At 43.8% G+C, this 20,753-nt stretch overlaps 1 protein-coding gene across 1 annotated transcript in view; it reads left to right on the top strand.

The window, feature by feature from the left end:
* Nucleotides 1-20,753, top strand: part of LOC126484584 (ubiquitin carboxyl-terminal hydrolase 8) — a 226,077-nt gene that overhangs the window by 9,442 nt on the left and 195,882 nt on the right. Inside the window, exon 2 of the mRNA XM_050108150.1 lies at nucleotides 4,896-5,117. Within this exon, the coding sequence (XP_049964107.1) occupies nucleotides 4,896-5,117 (222 nt within the window). The remainder of the gene's footprint in view (nucleotides 1-4,895; nucleotides 5,118-20,753) is intronic.

Raw genomic sequence — 20,753 nt, 5'->3', positions numbered from 1 at the left:
TCCCCCCCTCTCTCTCCCCCCCTCTCTCTCCCCCCCTCTCTCTCCCCCCCTCTCTCTCCCCCCTCTCTCCCCTCTCTCTCTCCCCTCTCTCTCTCCCCTCTCTCTCTCCCCCCTCTCTCCCCCCCTCTCTCCCCCCTCTCTCTCCCCCCTCTCTCTCCCCCCTCTCTCTCCCCCCTCTCTTCCCCCCCCTCTCCCTCCCCCCCTCTCTCTCCCCCCTCTCTCTCCCCCCTCTCCCTCTCCCCCCTCTCTCTCTCCCCCCCTCTCTCTCTCTCCCCCCCTCTCTTCTCCCACCTCTCTACACTACCCAACCCCACCTCTTATACAAAAATTCTGTATATGGGTTTTTTTAGCCCTTTTCATAGGGCTTCATTTAATTGTGAAAAAGTTGTATGACTACAGGAAAGTAAGATTGACTTAGAGCATAATAACTTTAAGAATTAAGTTAACTGACTATAAATATTTATTTTTTAGCGTAAAAACACCTTTTTGTTGCTGCATTTTCATAAAGTAACTTCCTTACCTGACAAGCCGGCAGACTGCCTACAATGCTGGACACTGTTCTTGTCTCACTACAATTCAAAATCCATTACTGGCCTAAGTCTAAACATGCTAATGTGGACACCTTGTCCCACCATCCTGTGGGTCCTGGTCACACCTTTGATCATGAAGAATTGTTTTGCTTCCATTCTGATACAAAACACAGGCCCCAGTTGAGGGTTTTCCAACAATGAGCTCACGCATAGCAGCTGCTATTGCCGTCGACCTGGTTCCCAGGTGGTTCGGTTTTTCAACAGGGCTGGGCAGATAAACCATTGCGTCGGGCTTTGGACTCCCTCTGCATTATTTTTCCTTATGGTATTACCTCTCTGTTTTTGACGGTGCTTTGCTATTGTCCACAGAAAATCTCTCTTCCAGAATAGTCATTCTCACCCTGTTACGGTGTGAAGTTCAACACCTTCCCCACCAGGGCCATTGGGGTCACACGTTTTTCAGCCAGGGATTGATAGCAAAATTGTCCGTTTTGTCTTGACTTGTGAACAGTGCGCCTGACAACAGGCAGCTGCCAGGACATCTCTGTTCCCCTGGCCCACTCCACACCAGCCACGGAAAAGCATTCATATAGACTTTGTGGATCCCTTCTTGAATTCCTATTCGCACTTGGTTGTGGATGTGTTATCCCCAATTCCGTATGTTCTCTGGTGTGCATCAATTTTGGCTGAGGTAACAATTTGTATGCGTTCGAGGGTTTTTTCTCTATTGAGGGGCATACCTTAGTGTCCAATAATGGGCCTTAGTTTGTATCTCACACCTTCCAATTATTTTGTTCCAGTTACAGCATTCATCATGTTGTGACTCTGCCATTCCACCCTCAATCAAATGGCAGAATTCTTTGCTGGACAATGCCTTCTCCATTTTCTGAGCACCTATCGCTTCACATCCATGGGGCAGCAGAGCCCAGATGAGTTATTCCTTAGCCGGGAGCCACACACTCTCCTCCACTTTCTGTGGCCTGCGCCACACCTGTCAAGGTCAAGTTCATCCAATCACTTTGTAGCAGGATCGCTGGTGTTGCATGAGGGTTTGGTTGCCAGCCCAAGTGGATATCAGCCACTGTTGCCCACCAAGGATGCTGTCTTTATTATGTGCGTACAGCCGACACTCTGTTGGCGCACCACTTTGATCAGTTGTGCCCCTGGAAGCTACCAGTTCATGGGTGTGTACCCCCTTTGCTTCAAACCAGTCATCGTCTGCTGTGGAGGCACCCCCATCCCATTCGCTGCCTCCTCCACGTGTGGTGCCCTGCGGTCCAGCTTCCTGGCAGCAGGTGCTGATCTACCTCCGGCCTCGGGTCCATTGCCACAGCCTGCTGTTCCGGTCGGGCCACCTCCACAGGGCCCATTGCTACCATCACCTCAGCCATCATCATGAGTAGGTCCAGCCCTGTATCCTCCACATGGGATCTGTCTGGTGATGACAACTACTTAGTTTCTCTTAGAATGTTTCAGTATTTGTTTTATTGAAACTTCTTTTGATATATGTTTTTCTTATATTATGTTTATCAGTTTTAGAATGTTTCAGTATTTGTTTTATTGAAACTTCTTTTGATATATGTTTTTCTTATATTATGTTTATCAGTTTTTAGCAGTGAGACAAATAAGGCTGAGTGATCTGAAAGTCCTAGGTCTAGACAGAATTTATGTAGTATTGAGTAATGGCAGTAAAAAATGTTTGGTATTGAAGTATTCTATAGATTAGAGAAATGGCTTTTAGGAGAGTATTGTAAGGAATGGAGGCTGGGAGGTGGGAAGAGAAGGAACTAGTACTTCACCAGTAAACACGCAATTCTTTAAAGAGTCAAACTCCTATGCACAAAACAACTACATAATTCTACTTACTTTACAAATGAGTTAATGTGCTAATGTGTCATTAAGCATGTAAGTGAGAAAAAGTCTGAAATTATGTTTAAAGTTTGTTGGAACTTGCTAAGTGCCCTATCAAACACTGAATCAGTATAGTCAGGTTACCACGTGCTCTGTTTTAAGAAAAAGCTAGTTTTTCATGCTTCTCAATGTTTATGACGTTACATCTCCTGAAATGTGTATTGAACAATGCTATAATTTTGCAGATGCATTCAGTATGTTGTTACATGTGGATACTGTCTGAGAATGTTTTGTGAATAGACTTAGTTGTAAAAAAGTCAGGCCTGATGCTAAGGTTTTACTGCATGAACAGCGAAAATGTAGTAAATGATAAACTCTTTTTCCTTGCGTGATTTTGCAGAGTTTTGCCAGTGAGAAAAAGTTTCATGAAGGTTTGAAATTATTTGTAAAGTTTGTTGGAAATCACTAAGTGCTCTCATTCTCAAATACTGGATGAATATGTGCTAATCTATTTGCACACAGTGAGTTCTGTTGACTCAAGACATATACACAGTTTGTAACTATAATACTTATTTTAATGTATTAAATCTGTAACATATACCTTAATGAATTGATTATAACAACATTTTAAATACACTCAGTAATTACATTAAATATTGACAGTCAATTTGGTAAAAGTTTTTAACATAATTGGTGGTTCTATTTACATTGGAATGATCATAGTGAATGTAAGTAGTTGAAGTTTTAATGGTGGAACTTCTCACCCATTTAACATTCTTTATCTTTATTATTATGATAAGAATGGATAATTTAGCACATGATATATAGATGACAACTTGGCGATACACTTATAGTTCCAGTAACGATTCTGTAACAAACTGTAACTGAGCAAGACTTGTCTTCAGTGATATTTAATACAAGAATTGGAAAATAAACTTTCATTTAACCAGTTAAATCAGTACACTGTAAAACACTACCAGTACACAACTATTCAACTTAAAATAATTTGAATGGCTAACATAAGTATGAGCATTTACGTCAGCGGCGTGAAATTGTCAGCTTTAAAACTTTTTGCACAGACACCACCTTTGTATGAATCAATATATTTCTTGTAAGAGGTAAGAGGATTGTGATACAATGTGAGACATACTGGATGACACTGATGAAGATATACATGCTGAAACATGTCACCCAGTTGTTTCATGTTGAACAGTTGTAGCATTGATGTGCTGAGGTAGTTGGTTAACTAAGTAATGTTTGTTTTCTTGTTCCCTGTATTAGATACCACTGAAAATTGGCTGTGCATTTACTGGTTTGGGAAATAATATATAATCAGTAAATCAGTAGTGCAGCTTAAGATTTACAAACATGACATTTATACAGTAGATTCAAGGTGGGAAGAACCCAAAATACAGGGTTTTTATACATGATTTCCTCAATAGCAAATGAGAATTTGATTCCTCATTCACTCCATCTCCTATCCCCCCAGATACCTTTTCAAGATACTTAATCACAATATCCTCACCTTCTTTCTGTATGTCCTCCTCCTCCTCACCTCTTGCTGACCTACTTTGTGCTCCCATAATTGTTCTTTCTTCTTTTTGCTTTAAGTACTGAACTTCATTGTAACATTTTGTTATTAGTGTTGTTAGAATGAATTTTCACTCTTCAGCAGTGTGTGAACTGACATGAAACTGCCAGGAAGACTAGAACTGTGTGCTGGACTGAAAATCAACCTTGGGACCATTGTCTTTCATGAGCAAGTGCTCTCCCAACTAATCTACCTAAGCAAAACCCATGAACTGCCCTCACAGCTTTACTGTCGCCAGTTCCCCATTTACCAATTTGGAAGGTGGGAGGTGAGGAACTGCCAGAAGTAAAGCTGTGAGGACAGATTGTGAGTTATGCTGGGTAGCACAACTGGTAGAGCATTTTCCCATGAATTGCAAAAGGTCCCAAGTTAGAGTCTTGGTTCAGCGCACAATTCCAACCTGCCAGGAGTTTCATCATCATTGCTGTTGGTTGCCATTTATTAATCTACTGTCTGCTTTATGCCATTTTTGTTTAGTATCTTTCTTCAGTTTTCATTTATTTTGTGTTTTTGATCTGATATTATCTGGACCTTATTTTTTCTCTCTTGCCTTGCTGTTACTCCACAATATCCAACTCTATCAACTCTTCTCCATATATCTAAGAGACTCTTCTTGGCTGCACTTTGTGTAACTTGCATGTTTCATTGTCAGATGTCCAGAAATGCTGTTCCTTCTTATGTTTCTTCTTCTTCCCAAAATTTTATGAGTAAGGCTCAAGTTGTATTTAATGCCATGTGTAAATGGTAAATCTTTCCAGGGTGTATGTCTGTTTCTATCATTATTCATGTTTTCCTTGTGAATGTTAAATGGTGCTATGCCATGTCATCAAAACTTCCAAACTATGGATAGAATGTAAGTCATTTTTTATTTCGTTGTGAACATGCATACCAATTTGTCAGTAGTGGATGACCTTGTTTTCCAGATTACGGAAATCTGCTGCGAAAATACTTCTAGAAGCTCAACAATCCCTCAGAGACGGGGATGAGGAGAAGAGTTATGTTTTACATATGAGATACATAGAAACAATGATGTATGTTCTCAAGAGAGAAGAACCCAAGAGTAATAGAAAAGCTGATTCATTAAGAGATGCATTAAAAGAAAGCGTAATAGCTGCTGAAAAACTGTCTCGAAGTCTTGAAAAACGGTAAGTATCTGACCTGTGCAAATGATTGAGGCATGAATTTCCAATTTTACTGTTATAATTTCTTGTTTCATAAATATGGTGATAAAAAATATGTACTGTATGATGTATTACATGAGCACTAGTGGAATCAGCATTGCTTCGAATTGCTTATTTTCCACTGACATGAAGATAAAACTGTTAAGTTTTCTTATGTACATGTTCACTTCTGACATGTCCATACCATGTGTGTTTCACTCCCTCAATAGGGTAGCATAGAGTAGTGGGATTCAAGTTATTGTCTAACAATCCAGATGTGGGTGTTCCATTGGTTCCTCGAAAAGGGATGGTTCTGTTGGAATGTGCTGTTTCCTTCCTGTCCGAGCTTGTGGTCGCTGTTTAATGACAGGACATTAACCCTAATTTCCTTTCTTATTTCCTTGTCTCTTACTCCAGAAGATGAAGTGTGGGAACTGCAATTTGGGTCATTTTGAATTGTGCAGTAGTGTTAATTTCTGTAACTAATTCATTGAAAGGACCTTATTTTGCAATGAATTCAAGTTGAAAGTATCTGGCATGGTTCAAGTACTCAAAAGGTGTCAAATCAGCTGTAGTGAGTCATAATGATAAAAAAGCGAAACTACTGAGCCTTGCATCTGCATCCACTTACTTGAAGATTAGTTCTTATGTTAAGAATATTTGGGAAAGGAAAATTTCCTGACCAACCACAGAAATAGTTTCAAGCTCAAGGAATTTTTTTTTTATATTATATTTGTACATAATACAAAATAATGTATGTATGCAGACCTAAGAAACAAATGAAAATTTGTATCAAGGCCGAGATTCGAACCTGGCTCTCCTGCTCACTGGGCAAACATGCTAACCACTATGCCACCCTGGCCAATCCCTTTACACAACTGCACCGACTACCCTAGCATGCCTCCCTCCTCAATCCAAATTCTCTTTCACGTCTCAGCTCACTCGGTATTCCCTCCAAAATCGAACAGCATTGCAAAGGCTCTCCAGCTGTGTTGGAATGGCACCTCAGCATCGAACAAAATGGAGGATCCTGCCTGAAACACAGTCATAGGTGCTTCAATCAAATGCTTCATTCCATAGACCTTTTCAAATCTCAAACATCTGTGATGAATACTCACAGACTGAGGCAACAAATGAAAATTTGAACCAAGGCTGCAAATCGAACGCATGTCTCCTGCTCACTAGGCAAACACACTAACCACTATGCTATCCTGGCATAGTGGCTTTATACAACTACATGGACTACCCTAGCATGCCTCCCACCTCAGTTTAAATTCCCTTTGACAGCTCAGCCCACTTGGTATTCCCCCTAAACTCGAACTCTTTTTCATTAAAGCACCTGTGCCAGGATTTCAAGCAGGAACTTCCATTTTGTTTGATGCTGAAGTGCTATTCCAGTACAGTTGGAGAGCCTCTGCAATGCTATCGGTATAATTGGTAATTGGGTTGAGGAGGAAGGCGTGCTAGGATAGTTCTTGTAGTTGTGCAAAGCTACTGTGCCGGAAGGCATAGTGGTTAGCACATCCGCTTAGTGAATAGGAGATCAAAGTTTGAATCCCAGTCTTGGTATAACTTTTCATTTGTTGATTCAGTCCGCATATATAGATCATAGATGTCTGAGACTTGAAAAGGCCTCTGGAACCGTATAGCTTATTTGAAAGAATAATGTAATCGGGTATCAACTTCTCCTTCCATACCCCTTTTGCAAGTGATTGGTGAACAGATGAGCTTAAGCTCTTGCGGCACTACTGACCTTTCCACGCAACAAGTCTATTCTCTCAGGAGTATAGCAAATAAAGGCTTGAGTATGAGCCAGGCAGTCCTGTGGACTCAAACTGGGAATTGACAAGCATCACAAGTGCTTAGTAAGTGTAACCGCCGGGCATATTACAGATATAGGGGTAATGCCACCTGCATGTAGTATATAAGGAAGAATTATGTGATGGGTTTATCATTCTGAAATTATATTTGAATGTTAGTCATTTTTGAGAAGATCATGTTGTGCCTTCTGTAATAGGAGATATGTTACTAGGATGTCAGAATTTGATAGTGACATTATTGTGGCCTATTGGGACTGCGTTTTATTGTTCCTCAATATTGCTGCTCATGCAGGTTGGGATTTCGTTACTATCATGTAAATATGTAATCAGTGGATTCGAGAGGGCCATACTCAGTGCCATGCAGGATCTCGGTATTCCTGTGGAACTAGCACCTCCTGGGACAAACTTATTGTCCTCAGTTTTGCAGAATCATGCAGCCATGTTATGCATGTGGAGTAAGGAAATGGGCTTCTTTGCTACAAGACGCGTATCCTTACAAACAGTGGCTACACTTTATGTCAAACAATACAAAGGTGTAGAACCAAGCATTCGTTATGTGGGAACTGGAACTGGCTTTGTCAGTGGCTCATGATAGCTCATCTGAGCCAGACAAGATTCAGTGTTTCTAAACATGACAGTTTGTGCTCAGAAGAAACCATGCTTGCTGCTTTCAATTAAATTTGGTCTGACGGGCTCTATACCAACTCTTGTAGGGAGACAGTGTTAACCTCCTAACGTTTCTGTTCCTACCACAAAACATTTAAAGCCTTACCTATTTTTTATATAATTTTACATTTTTTTGAAAATATATTGCTTGGGCAATCCATTCCTACATTTATCTTGAAAATCTAAGGAGGTGATGCAGGTAGAAGTAGATGAAAGGTATCTACATCTACACGCACACTCTGCAAATCACATTTAAGTGCCTGGCAGAGGGATCATCAAACCACCTTCACAATTCTCTATTATTCCAACCTCGTATAGCACGCAGGAAGAACAAACACCTATATCTTTTGGTACGAGCTCTGATTTCCCTTATTTTATCGTGGTGATCATTTCTCCCTATGTAGGTCATTGTCAACAAAATATTTTTGCATTTGGAGGAGAAAGTCGGTGACTTGAATTTTGTGAGAAGATTCTGCCACCGCATTATCCTAAGATAACTCAGGCTCTTGAAAATTATCTGCAAATCGCAAACAATAGAAAATCCAGGATGGAATGTAACAATGTTATGAAAAGGAAAGTTGCCACTCACCATATAGTGGAGATGCTGAGTAGTAGATAGGCACAACAAAGAGACTATTACAAATAAAGCTTTCGGTCTGTAATGCCGTCATCAACAATAGGTGACACACACACACACACACACACACACACACACACACACACACACACACACACACACACACACACACACACACTGCAATATGTGTGTGTGTGTGTCATCTATAGTTGATGAAGGCCTCACAGGACTTAAGCTTTGGTCTCCTGCTGGCCCAAGGTATTCCTGCCTGTCGTAAGAGGTGACTAAAAGGGGTCTCACACATTTCGGCCTTTATGTGGTGGTCTCCTGTAGGGTTTGACTTCCATTTTTCAAAATTTTCCCGAAGAGCGAGCCAATTGGGGAAGGGCACCTTATATGGTGCATCGTGTCCATCATGCATTGACATCTTTAGCCCACTTTCTCGACGTCGGATTGCAGTCCCGCCCATTCTCCATCTCTTGGGCGAGGACACCTTCCTGGGTCCATTTTCCACTATGCACTTTTCAGTGTCACTTTCTGTGCCGACTATGACAATGGATTTCTTTGCACCTGATATCCAGCACAGTAGCCAGTCTGTTGTGGTGGGGCTACCATGTACCATGTTATTTGTAGCCGCCTGACCGCGCAGGGATCACTCTCCTGATGCCTTCACCGTTAACTCCCCATGTATGCCAAGGGGTAGATGCCCATCCCCCTGGGTCATTGGGACTCCCGGCAATGGCCATCCTGCCAGGTGGTCTTTGCTGTGGCTGGGTGGCGCCTGTGGGGAGGGCCCCTGGTCAGAGTGGGTGGCATCAGGGCAGATGACACGCGATGAAGCGTAGTCCATCATCTCTTGCTGGTGGTGAAACACCAGCAGCATCTAAGCATTCATGAGCTCAATTCAGCACACAGAAGTACGACCCCCAATCATTCCCCTCCCTGGCCACACCATGGGAGGAACGTCAGGCTAAAGATGGCAGCGGATCTTATTCACCCTCGTACCTTGTATGTTCGAGAGCTGATGGGGAATATTTCGTGACTATGAAGCCTCAGTTTTTTGTTGAGCATTTAAGAGACAAGTTTGGGGAGGTGGAGCGATTGTTCAAAATGAGATCTGGGTCAGTTTTAATCAGAACAGCATCCTCTGCCCAGTCACGGGTGTTACTCGCTTGTGACAAGCTAGGGGAAGTTTGTGTAACCATCGCGCCCCATAAGAGCTTAAATATGGTCCAGGGTATCATATTTCACAGGGAACGTCTTCTGCAGTCTGACAATGAGCTGCGCTCCAATTTAGAGTGGCGAGGTGTACATTTCATCCGGTGTGTCCACTGGGGTCTGAGGGATAATCATGTTGCCACCGGTGCCTTCATCTTGACCTTTGAGGATGATACATTGCCCGAGAAGGTCAAGGTGATGGTCTACTGCTGTGATGTAAACCCCTGTATCCCTCCCCCATATGTCTTCCTGCTGTACTTCCAGCATAACATGTCGAGATTGCGGATGCCCATCGCATCCCACTACTCCATGTGCCCCACCTCCTATCTGTGTCGACTGCAGAGAGCACCATTCACCTTGCTAGCCAAAATACATGATTCTCCAGAAAGAAAGGAAAATCATTTAGTACAAGACCCTGGACTGACAGACCTACACTGAGGTTAAGAGAAAATTTGGATGCCTGCATCCTGTTACATATGACATCGTCTTACGCTGCCGCTACAACAGTTCTAGCACCATCAGCTCCGCCAACCCCAGTCACCTCTCATAGCTGGACGACTACACCTGCGCCCTTGATGGTGGGGGACATTTCCCTCCCTGTTGCTCCCGCACCACCTACTTCGATAGCATCACCCCCCCCCCCCCCCCCCCCCCCCAACCATCGAGGAAGTCCGTCCCCACTTCTAAGCTGGAGAAGCGTAAGCCTTCTTCAGCTTCTCTTGCTAGGAAGAGGTTTCTTGCGTCACTCCCTTCCCAGGTTTCTGCTAGTGGGACAGATGACACCCGCCAGTGGCTGAAGAGCTCAAAAGCAGCTGGTCATAGGGCTTCACGCTCATCCTCAGTCCCGGAGACTGAGCCAGTGAAGTCCTCCCAGCCAGGGAAACCCAAGGAGTAGCGGGAGAAATCCAAGAAGAAGACCCCTAAGACCAAGGAAATTGTGGTGGCACCCACACCGCTGCTACCTACAAGCTCTGCTTCTGAGGATGGGGTGGAGATTCTTGCGTCTGCTGAGGACCTGGTTCTCGTCACACCCTCAAACACAATGGATATAGACTGCTCAGGCAATAAGTCGATGGCAGCAGGTGACTCTGAGGCGTAAACTGCATCATTGAATTTCCATGCCTTCCCAGTCTTGCGATGACGTCATCCTCCAGTGGAATTGTGGCAGTTTTTTCCACTGCCTGGCTGAGCTACAGCAACTACTAAGCTTTACACCTGCTATCTGCATTGCCCTCCAGGAAACGTGATTCCCAGGGATGTGGACCCCTGCCCTCCGTGGCTGTAAGGGATATTACAGGAACCGTAGTGACTAAGCGAGTGTCATTTGGAGTTTGTGTCTGTGTCATAAACTCAGTTTGTAGTTACACTTTGCCCCTTAAACTCCTCGTGAAGCTGTGGCTGTCAGAATAAGGACAACACAGGAAATAACTGTCTGCAATGTATGTCTTCCTCCAGATGCTGGAGTATCCCTGAATGTATTAGCTGCACTGATTGATCAACTCCGTAAACCTTTCCTACTTTTGGGAGATATTAACACCCATAACCCCTTATGCGGTGGCACCGTGCTTACTGGCCGAGGCAGAAATGAAACTTTACTGTCTCAGTTCGACCTCTGCCTCTTAAATACTGGGGCTGCCACACATTCCAGTGTGGCTCATGGTAGTTACTCGGCCATTGATTTATCAATTTGAAGCCCAGGACTTCTCCCATCTATCCACTGGAGAGCACATGATGACCTGTGTGGTAGTGACCACTTCCCCATCTTCCTGTTACTGCCCCAGCATCAGGCCCACGGACGCCTGCCCAGATGGGCTTTAAACAAGGTGGACTGGGAAACTTTCACCTCTACTGTCACCGTTGAATTTCCCCCACATGGTACCATCAATGTGATGGTTGAGCAGGTGACTACAGTATTTGTTTCTGCGGCAGAAAATGCGATCCCTAGCTCTTTAGGCTGCCCCTGGTGTAAGGCAGTCACTTGGTGGTCACCAGAAGTTGCTGAAGCAATTAAGGAGCGTCGGCGAGCTCTACAGCTGCTTAAGGAGCACCCTTTCCTGGAGCACCCCGTAGCCTTTAAACAGCTCCGTGCCTGCATTTGCCAACGTACCAAATAATGGAAGTAGGAGTGTTGGGAAAGATACGTCTCGACCATTGGGTGCCAAATGTCACCTTCCCAAGTCTGGGCAAAGATCAAATTTCTTTCCGGCTACTAGACCCCAACAGGTGTTCCCGGTGTTACCATAAATGGAGAGTTATCTACCGACGCAAACGCGATTGCCGAGCACTTTGACAAGCACTTTGCTCGAGCCTCGGCATCAGAGAATTACCTCCAGCCTTTCGCACTGTCAAACAGCGGGTGGAAGGGAAGTCCTCTCATGCACTGCATGTCACAGTCCTCTCGTGCACTGCATGTCACAGTGTATCCTATAATGCCCCATTTACAGAGTGGGAGCTCCTCAGTGCCCTTGCACATTGCCCCGACACAGCTCCTGGGCCTGGTCAGATCCACAGTAAGATGATTAAACATCTCTCATCTGACTACAAGCGACGTATCCTCGTCATCTTCAATTGGATCTGGTGTGATGGCGTCTTTCCATCACAATGGCAGGAGAGCACCATCATTCCGGTGCTCAAACCTGGTAAAAACCCACTTGATGCAAATAGCTATCAGCCCATCAGCCTCACCAATGTTCTTAGTAAGCTGCTGGAACGTATGGTGTGTCAGCGGTTGGGTTGGGTCGGGTCCTGGAGTCATGTGGCCTACTGGCTCCATATCAGAGCGGCTTCTGCCATGGTCGCTCTACCACTGATAATCGTGTGTCCCTGAATCTGCCATCCGAACAGCCTTTTCCAGACGCCAGCACCTGGTTTCTGTCTTTTTTGACTTACATAAAGCATATAGCATGACCTGGTGACATCATATCCTTGCCACATTGTATGAGTGGGATCCGCCATGAAGATGTGTGTCATGCATTTCTGTCGGCATTGTACCATTCATCCGGAACCAGCACTTTACCGTAATGACAATCCACTCACTGTAGTGGAGATGTATCAATTCTTAGGTATGATTTTCGATGTTCTTTTGTCTTGGCTTCCCCATCTTCATCAGCTTAAATGGAAGTGTTGGCAGCACCTCAATGCACTCCGCTGCCTGAGCAACACCAACTGGGGTGCAGATCGCTCCACGCTGCTGCAGCTCTACAGAGCCCTTGTTCAATGCTGCATTGAATATCAGAGTCTGGTTTATGGTTCGGCAGCGCCCTTAGCATTGTGTTCGCTCGACCCATTGCATCATTGCGGAGTTCGACTAGCGACAGGAGATTTTAAAACGGGTCTGGTGACAAGCATACTGGTGGAGGCTGGAGTCCCTCCATTGAAGATCAGATGTGCACAACTGTTCGCTAGTTACGTTGCACACATTCATAGCTCTCCTGAACATCCTAATTACTGTCTTCTTTTCCCAACCATGCCAGTTCACCTCCCACATAGGCGGCCCAGGTCAGGGCTAACGATTGTGGTTCATGTGCGATAGCTTCTATCTGAACTGGAGTCCTTCCCTTCACCACCTCTCCTCGAGGTCCATTCATGTACACCTCCGTGGTGCAGCTGTGGCTCGAAGCTTTGCCTGGACGTTTTGCGTGGCCATAAGGACTCTGTTAACCCTGTGACTCCCAACTGTCACTTACTCTGTATTCTTGAAGTGTTCCGGGGCTCTGAAGTGGTTTACACCGACGGCTTGATGGCTGATGGTAATGTTGGCAATGTTGGCTTTGCCTTTGTCCACAGAGGCCATATTGAACAGCATTCCTTGCCCAATGGCTGCAGTGTATTCACTGCAGAGCTGGTGGCCATATTTTGTGAACTTCAGTATATCCGTTCTTGCTCCGAGGAATCATTTCTTCCGTGTACTGACTCCTTGAGTAGCCTACAAGCTATCGACCAGTGCTACCCTTGCCATCCTTTGGTGGCGCCCATCCAGGAGTCCATCTATGCCCTGGACCGGTCCAGTCAGTCAGTGGTGTTTGTGTGGACCCCAGGACACGTCCGCATCCCAAGCAATGAATTTGCTGACAGGCTGGCCAAACAGGCTATGCGGAAACAGCTTCTGGAGATGGGCATCTCTGAACTGACCTGCATTCTGACTTATACCACTGGGTTTTTCAGCTTTGGGAGATGGAATGGCATAACAGTATGCACAAAAAATTGCATGTCATTAAGGAGACTACGAATGTGTGGAAGTCTTCCATGCGAGCCTCTCACCAATATTCTGATGCACTGTCCTACTTTGACTGCCCAATGATGAAATATTGGGTTACCAGACTCTTTGCCGCTCATTTTATATGACAACGCTTTATTGGCTGATTTAGTTTTACGTTTTATTGATGAGGGTGGGTTTTATCATTTGATCTAAGTTTTAGCGCATGTCCTTTGTCCCTCTGTGCCCTCCACCCTAGCGCTTTTAGGGTGGAATTTTTAATGTGTTGCAGAGTGTCTGGCTTTTCCTTTTTATTCTCGTGGTCGGCCAGCCACTGTAATCTGCTTTCTTGTTTTACTCTCTTCTGTTTCTAGTGCCTCTGTTGTTTTCTTGTCCTCTATTGTTCCTTTTAGTGTTTGTTGCCTTTTCTTCGTCTTTGTGGTTTTTCCTTCCTTCCTGTTTTGTGTTATATGTCTCCTCTGTGTTATTCTCACACTTGTGGCATTGTTTTATTAGGAACAAGGGACCGATGACCACGTAGTTTGGTCCCATCCCCCCCTCTTTTAAACCAACCAACCAACTGTAAGCTTTGTTTGTAACAGTCTTTCTGTTGCGCCTATCTGCGACTCAGAATCTCTGCTATATGGGGAGTGGCAATTTTCCTTTTCATAATATTGTTATCGGCTCGTAGTTGTTACAACATGTTGTTTATTACGAGGATGAAAATTTTTTATTTAAATATACAAATAAGATAGCAGACAAGATAAGTATTAAAAATCTGTTTGTGTATGATAGGTTCTGAAGTGTGGTGTGACGCACCAAGGGACCTGACACCATGGGCAGTAGTATCATGTTTCTCTCTGGACGCTCCTCTCACATGTGTCCTGCTTCTTGGAACAAACTGTGCACACTCATGTCAGATTGCATGTCTTCTGTGTTGGCTCGACGACTTCAGGGAAATGTCTTCCCGTCAACCAAAGAGGGAGGGGTATTTGTCCTAGTTGGCCTTGATTAGGAGAAATGATGCTCCCTTTGTTCATTACAACTATTTTTTCTGAGAGGGTTGATATGAATCCCAGTAAGTCCTCTTTCCCTCCAGATTTGGCATACAAAATAAACGAATTCCACACAGAAATATCCAGGAAACGGGTAAATATTTTTCTTGTGATACTTCTTGCTTTGCTTTCTTTGTATTGGATATGAATGGTCTTTGATCAGCTTGATCTACTCCTCCCATTGTGTTATTGTAGTCAAGCAGAAGCTTTGGCTTCATTACTTTCCTTGGCCTTTTTTCTGTCTGCACCATATCCATAGTGTGGATACATGAAAGAAGTACCACGCATTTCTTGTTTTTCCAATGCAATGCTAGAAGTTTTACTCATCCTTCAGCTGCAATTTCCTCTATACAGAATTTTTTTTATTTCTGAGAGATCATGGCATCTCTTTCTGGGCAATTTTTAATGTTCTGTAACTATCAGTGGGCTTCAAAACTAGGAAGTCTGTTAACTGTGGGGAATGTGTGAAAGTTATCTGTCATTAGACAGTAACCTTGCTTCTGGAGCTGTTCTACAAGTGTCAGTTTCTGACAACATTGGAAAATCCATAAAATGTGCATCCAGTTTTGTCCCTTTCCCCATATAAATAATCTGCTAGCTGATTCACACAGCATGTAGAATTTTATTCCAAATCTTGCCCTTTTCATCTGGATATACTGTACCCAACCCGGTTGGCTGTTGTATGAAAGTAGACGTTCATCCACCTTAGTGTCCTTTGAAGGCCAGAAAAAGTTTTTACTTGATTTTCAAGGTGCTGCTAAACTGGCCAAATTTTGTTCAGCTTAGGATTTGGGTGATTTGCAGCATCATACATTCTGTTATCAGAAAAATTAAGATACTTTGTAATTTGGGAAAACCTTTTGTAGGACATTACGTCACTGAGAAAAGGAGGTTGAGAGGCTCGCCTGCTGTGACCAGTACATCTGCATTTCAGATTTTTGAACAACTTTTTGCAAACTGGGTTAGAGCAAGGGAAATTTGAAGTTCTTCACATCATGTCAGCAAAACACTACATCCGGTGGTTTAAACGCTTTGACTGATATATTTTCCTGTTTCCACCAGTATAATTTCCATCAAATCTCTCTCAAAAAAGTGTTCAAATATTTCAGGTTCGTCATTGGCAAAAGGAATCGTACAGCTGGGATTATAAGTGAATGGAAATCTTGGTGGAGCACAATCAGTATTTTATCAACAACATACCACACTCTCAGATGAGATCAGTCTGTATCTGTGTCTTCCTCACATTCTTCCTCATTTGATGAAAGTTCAAAATAGTTATCACTAGATTCCGAAACAGAGGTGTCTTCCCACTGCTCTTCCTCACTGTAATAATCACTATTCCTTTTAGAAGACTGCAAGCAGATGGAAGGAAAAGAGAGGAGAGAAAAAAATGGGTCAAATGGCTCTGAGCACTATGGGACTTAACTTCTAAGGTCATCAGTCCCCTAGAACTTAGAACTAATTAAACCTAACTAACCTAAGGACATCGCACACATCCATGCCCGAGGCAGGATTCGAACCTGCAACCGGAGCGGTCGCGTGGTTCCAGACTGTAGCGCCTAGAACCGCTCGGCCACCCTGGCCAGCGAGAGAGAAAGAGAAGAGAGAGAGAGAGAGAGAGAGAGAGAGAGAGAGAGAGAGAGGCTGTGAAACAGCATAGTAATGCTGCACAACTTAAAGAGCATAAGCCAGCTACAATACACATCAGCAAAATGTGAAACTGCAAAAAAATTGTAACTAGTGACAATGGAAGGAGCTAAAACGATTATAATCTGGATGCTTATGCTAACTAGTGGCAGTGGAAGGAACTACAACATCTATTATCAGGATGCTGGTGCAGGGATGCTCGAAATTTGGAGGTATGAGTTATCTCGGGATAATATTTCTCAGCAAAACAATCTAACCCAAGTTATATTCGGATAATCAGTTAGGATGTTGTGTGGGGTGTGAATTTGTAAACCATCTTATTGTTTGGGTCCTGGAGACCAGAAAGTTACTTAACCACTCCTAGTATAGTCTAAGGAGAGTCCATTCAGTGCTGGATAGTCATATCTTGCAGGAGACTGCAGTAAAGGAAGCCATTCACCACTCTCTCTCTCTCTCTCTCTCTCTCTCTCTCTCTCTCTCTCTCTCTCTCTCCTCTCTCCTTGTTGGAATCTTCTTCAGTATCGAGGATTATAAGAATTATATGGTTGCACTTGGAGCCACAACACTGTTGAGCAACTATGTGATTGAGGAATATGAGTACCCCTTTCCCTTCTTGTCCTATCCTTCCTGAGTTAACACTATTTTTGTTATATAATCGGAGACGTACTATCAAATTACATCCTTAAAAAAAAAAAAGCCATTCCCCAAGGAAGTGTACTCTTTTCCAGCCCAGTGATTCATTAATGATTTCATTCATGAATCACTTATTCATAAAGGATTTCTCATTTTCCTGTTCCTCCTTCAGTCTGAGCTCAACAGCATATAAACTTTAAATGTCATTTAAGAGATTGGAACAATGGGCTTATTTTAATCATTCACATTATGAAAGGCGCCTTTTAAATTTGTTGAAAGGTAGATGTCGGAAAACTATTAATATCTTGAAATGACTTAGCTACTGTACATGGGAGAGCTGGCAGTTGTTGACTTCTGCGGTTTATGTAAAGATCTAAGATATTGCCAATGAAGGCATTAGACTGGTGACTAGTGCTTAACCGAACAGGTTCTGTCACAGCTGCGATCATTGACATTCAATGAAAGCACTAACTTACCTTTTGAACAGCCGTTTATTAACATATGAAACACAACAAAACCATTCAGGGTCAGAGCATGAGAATGCGTTCTGACATTAGAAGGAACAGATGCTAAGATTCACTGTCAAGGGTTGAGTAGGTCCTTACGCTGGTTAATTAAAATGCTCAGTCTGAATTTTAAAAACAAATGAAATAAAAATAACATAACACAGGAAACAATGTTTTTAATTGTATTTTAAATGAACTTCATGATTTTATTGTACATATACTGATGGTTCCGCGAAGATGAGTACTGTAGGTGGCATCATTATTGTCCGATAGGAGGTCTTCAAGTTCTGTACCTGTAACAAATGTGGTGTCTTATGACATAGAACTGTATGTATAGTGACCTACATAGATCCACAGCCAATCTCCAGGCACACAGTCACAAGATGCGCCACAGAAGTTGGCAAATGCAGCGAGAAGTTTGACATCTTTCAGAGACTGCCACTCACGGATGTGTGCACAGACTCTTGTCCACCCACTCTACCAGATGGCTGACAGCTTTTAGAGATGGGCCCGGCCAGCTCTAACTCAGTCGCGTTTCCCTCCACATATGTGTTATCAGACTGTTGTTGTGAGCCACTCCATGGCTACTGTACCCATTGTATTAAGTCTTTTTCTAGACTTAATAATGTTTGTTTTCTCAGTCATCATGTGGTGGTCTCTTGTGGCATTAGAACACATTTGTGATATGTAGGGTCAGATCTTCATGTGTTTTTCATTGTTTAGTTGATTTTGCATTTTGCCGTGACATGGAGTCTCTGATTCCAACATTGGTGCAGCAATGTAGAGAGCTCATCATGGTCGTGCAACAGGTTTTGCTGGCATTACTCTCCAAAAATTCATCTCCTACTCCTTTTCTTCCTCAGTTCCTGCCTTTTGATGAGGTGGCAGGAGATAAGGAGGTGTACGAACACTGCCTACAGCAGCATTTTCACGCCTTCCTTTTTACAGATGCAGAGGTTTGTCATGCACTATTGTTTTCCTGCATTTCTCCCACCTTATATCAGATGTTGCTGCAGTTGGCCCCATTGCAGTAACCCTCCTTGTTTTGTTTGATACCTTATGTTCGTTGTTGTCTTCCTCTTATCGCCACCACACACACGTTGTGACCGCTAGGGTTGAATTTTACCAGTGCAAGAAGCAGTCCCATCGTCTTATTGCTCCTGAGCTGTGACCCTCCTTGACCTGAGTCTCAAGTGCAGTTTTGTCACAGTCAAGTCAAAATGTGGATTTCATGGTTTGTGATGTTATCATCCACTCCGCTCTGGATACGGAAGTCTGATAATGAGCCCTCCAGTTAGAGGACACCTTCCTCGAAGAAGCTTTGTCAATCACCCAGTTGTATGAGGTCTCAAAAGCCACTGGTCAGCAACTAGAAGCCTGCGGCAGTGCAAGCTGACCGATCCAGCAGCTCCGACAGTGCACATACAGTGCTCTAGTCGCTGCTCCCTGTTACCGCCATGTGCATTGTGTTACTCCAAAAATGACAGGTCAGTGTGTCCCCATCATTTCGCCGTCTGTTGCAAGTGACGGAAAAAAGGCCACATTACAATAGTCCTGCCATTCAGCTGCACAGAATGTAGCATCAGAGACCATGGATATTGGGAAAGTGTCATTGTCAGGGCTGGTTCCTGATTATGATTACAGCAAGCTTTTTATTGTGGTTTTGGTTCTTGTGACAGCTGCATCTGTTGGTAGACACAGGTGCAGCAGTTTCCTTGTTTAATGCCCACACATATTCAGATCTTGATTCTCTCCAGTTGTCACCAGTAAACAGGCACTTCAGGAGATATGGTAAACAGCAAATCCCCTTGCTTGGCGAATTCATGGCCGGAATTACCTATAAATCAGTGACTTGACCAATGTTCATCTACAAACACTAGTTCAGCAAACCTTTTTGGTTTTGATGCCTTTCAGGCCTTTGGCTTTACGGTCAGAGACTCCATGCAGTTGGCATCTGTCCAGGTTCCCTATCAGTGTTTGAAACCTCTGTGCTCAGAATTTTAGAACATTTTTATGGTAGGCATAAGATGCATCAGAGGCTTTCAAGCCCACAATCCATGAAGCAGTCAGCTCGTCCTAGTTTTTCCATGTTAGGCAGAATCCCCTGGCCCTCCACTCCCAAGTCAAGGCAGCTCGCCTCCCTCAGGGTTTCAGTTCCCAATTCTTCAATTGAATGGGCCACACATCTTGTCATTGTTAAGAAATGCTCTGGTAAATTGTGCTTTTGTGGTGATTTTAAGGCCAATGTGTATTCAAAGTCAGTTGTTGACATGTGCCTATTGCCACGTTCTAACAAACTGTTTACACACTTAGCAGATGGTCAGTTCTTCTCCGAACTTGATATGTCTGAAGCATATCACCAGTTACTCATGGATGATAAGTTCAAGATATTATGGTCATTAACACACAATTCGGCCTCTATCGGTACCAGTGGTTGATATTTGGGGTGACAAGTGCACCAGCAGTTTTTCAGCGCTATTTGGAATGGGTAACATCCAATATTCTGTACTTTTTCAACTACCTTGATGACATTGTTGTTACAGGATGTACTGTGAGGGACCACCTGTACGACATCTGGTGCCTTTGCAAGAACTCCAGGCCGTGGGTCTGCTTTGCAATATGCAAATTTTTCCAACCATTTGCAGAGTATCTCTGCCTTCACCATGCTGAAGGAATGCCTCCAGGTGACACTGTGTCTGTCTACCTCTGATTCCAACAAACCGTTAGTTTTGGCTACAGCACCTTGCAGCACAGTATGGGGGCAGTCCTCACCCGTTGGAATGCAGCTGGCTCAGGGCAGCCACTGTTGTTTGCATCCTAGACTATCAGTCTAGTATAGGTCCAGTACTCTCAGGTCAAGCTGGAGGCTCCGGCCATCTTGTAGGTGGTCAACAGATTTTATATGTTTTCTTGTATGGCACCAACTAATTACAGGGCACAACCATCTGCCTGGGTCCCTGACACGGCAGCTCACAGGTTGCAGCGGTGGGCCTTGTTCCCCTCCAAACACAACTATGACATTCATTTTCACCCCACGGGGTGGATACCTTGTTCCAGCTGCCCATTGGTCCAGACCCCAGGTTTGATCGGGAAGAGCTTGTGTGTTTTCATTTGGATGTGCTTCCTGCACCAAATCCTTGGCTTGTTGACAAGTTTACTGGCATTGACTGAGAGCTTGAACATTGGTTGCTGCATGTCCCCAGTGTGCTAGGCAACATATGGCTCCTGGATCATTGTTCTCTTCATGGCCTCCAGCAGCCCAGCCTCAGAAACTCATCCATATTGATTTTGAATTTCTGAATGT

The sequence above is a fragment of the Schistocerca serialis genome, chromosome 1, assembly GCF_023864345.2.
Source record: "Schistocerca serialis cubense isolate TAMUIC-IGC-003099 chromosome 1, iqSchSeri2.2, whole genome shotgun sequence".
In the NCBI taxonomy this organism is placed as follows: domain Eukaryota; kingdom Metazoa; phylum Arthropoda; class Insecta; order Orthoptera; family Acrididae; genus Schistocerca; species Schistocerca serialis.
This window is presented reverse-complemented; position numbering and strand designations above follow the sequence as displayed.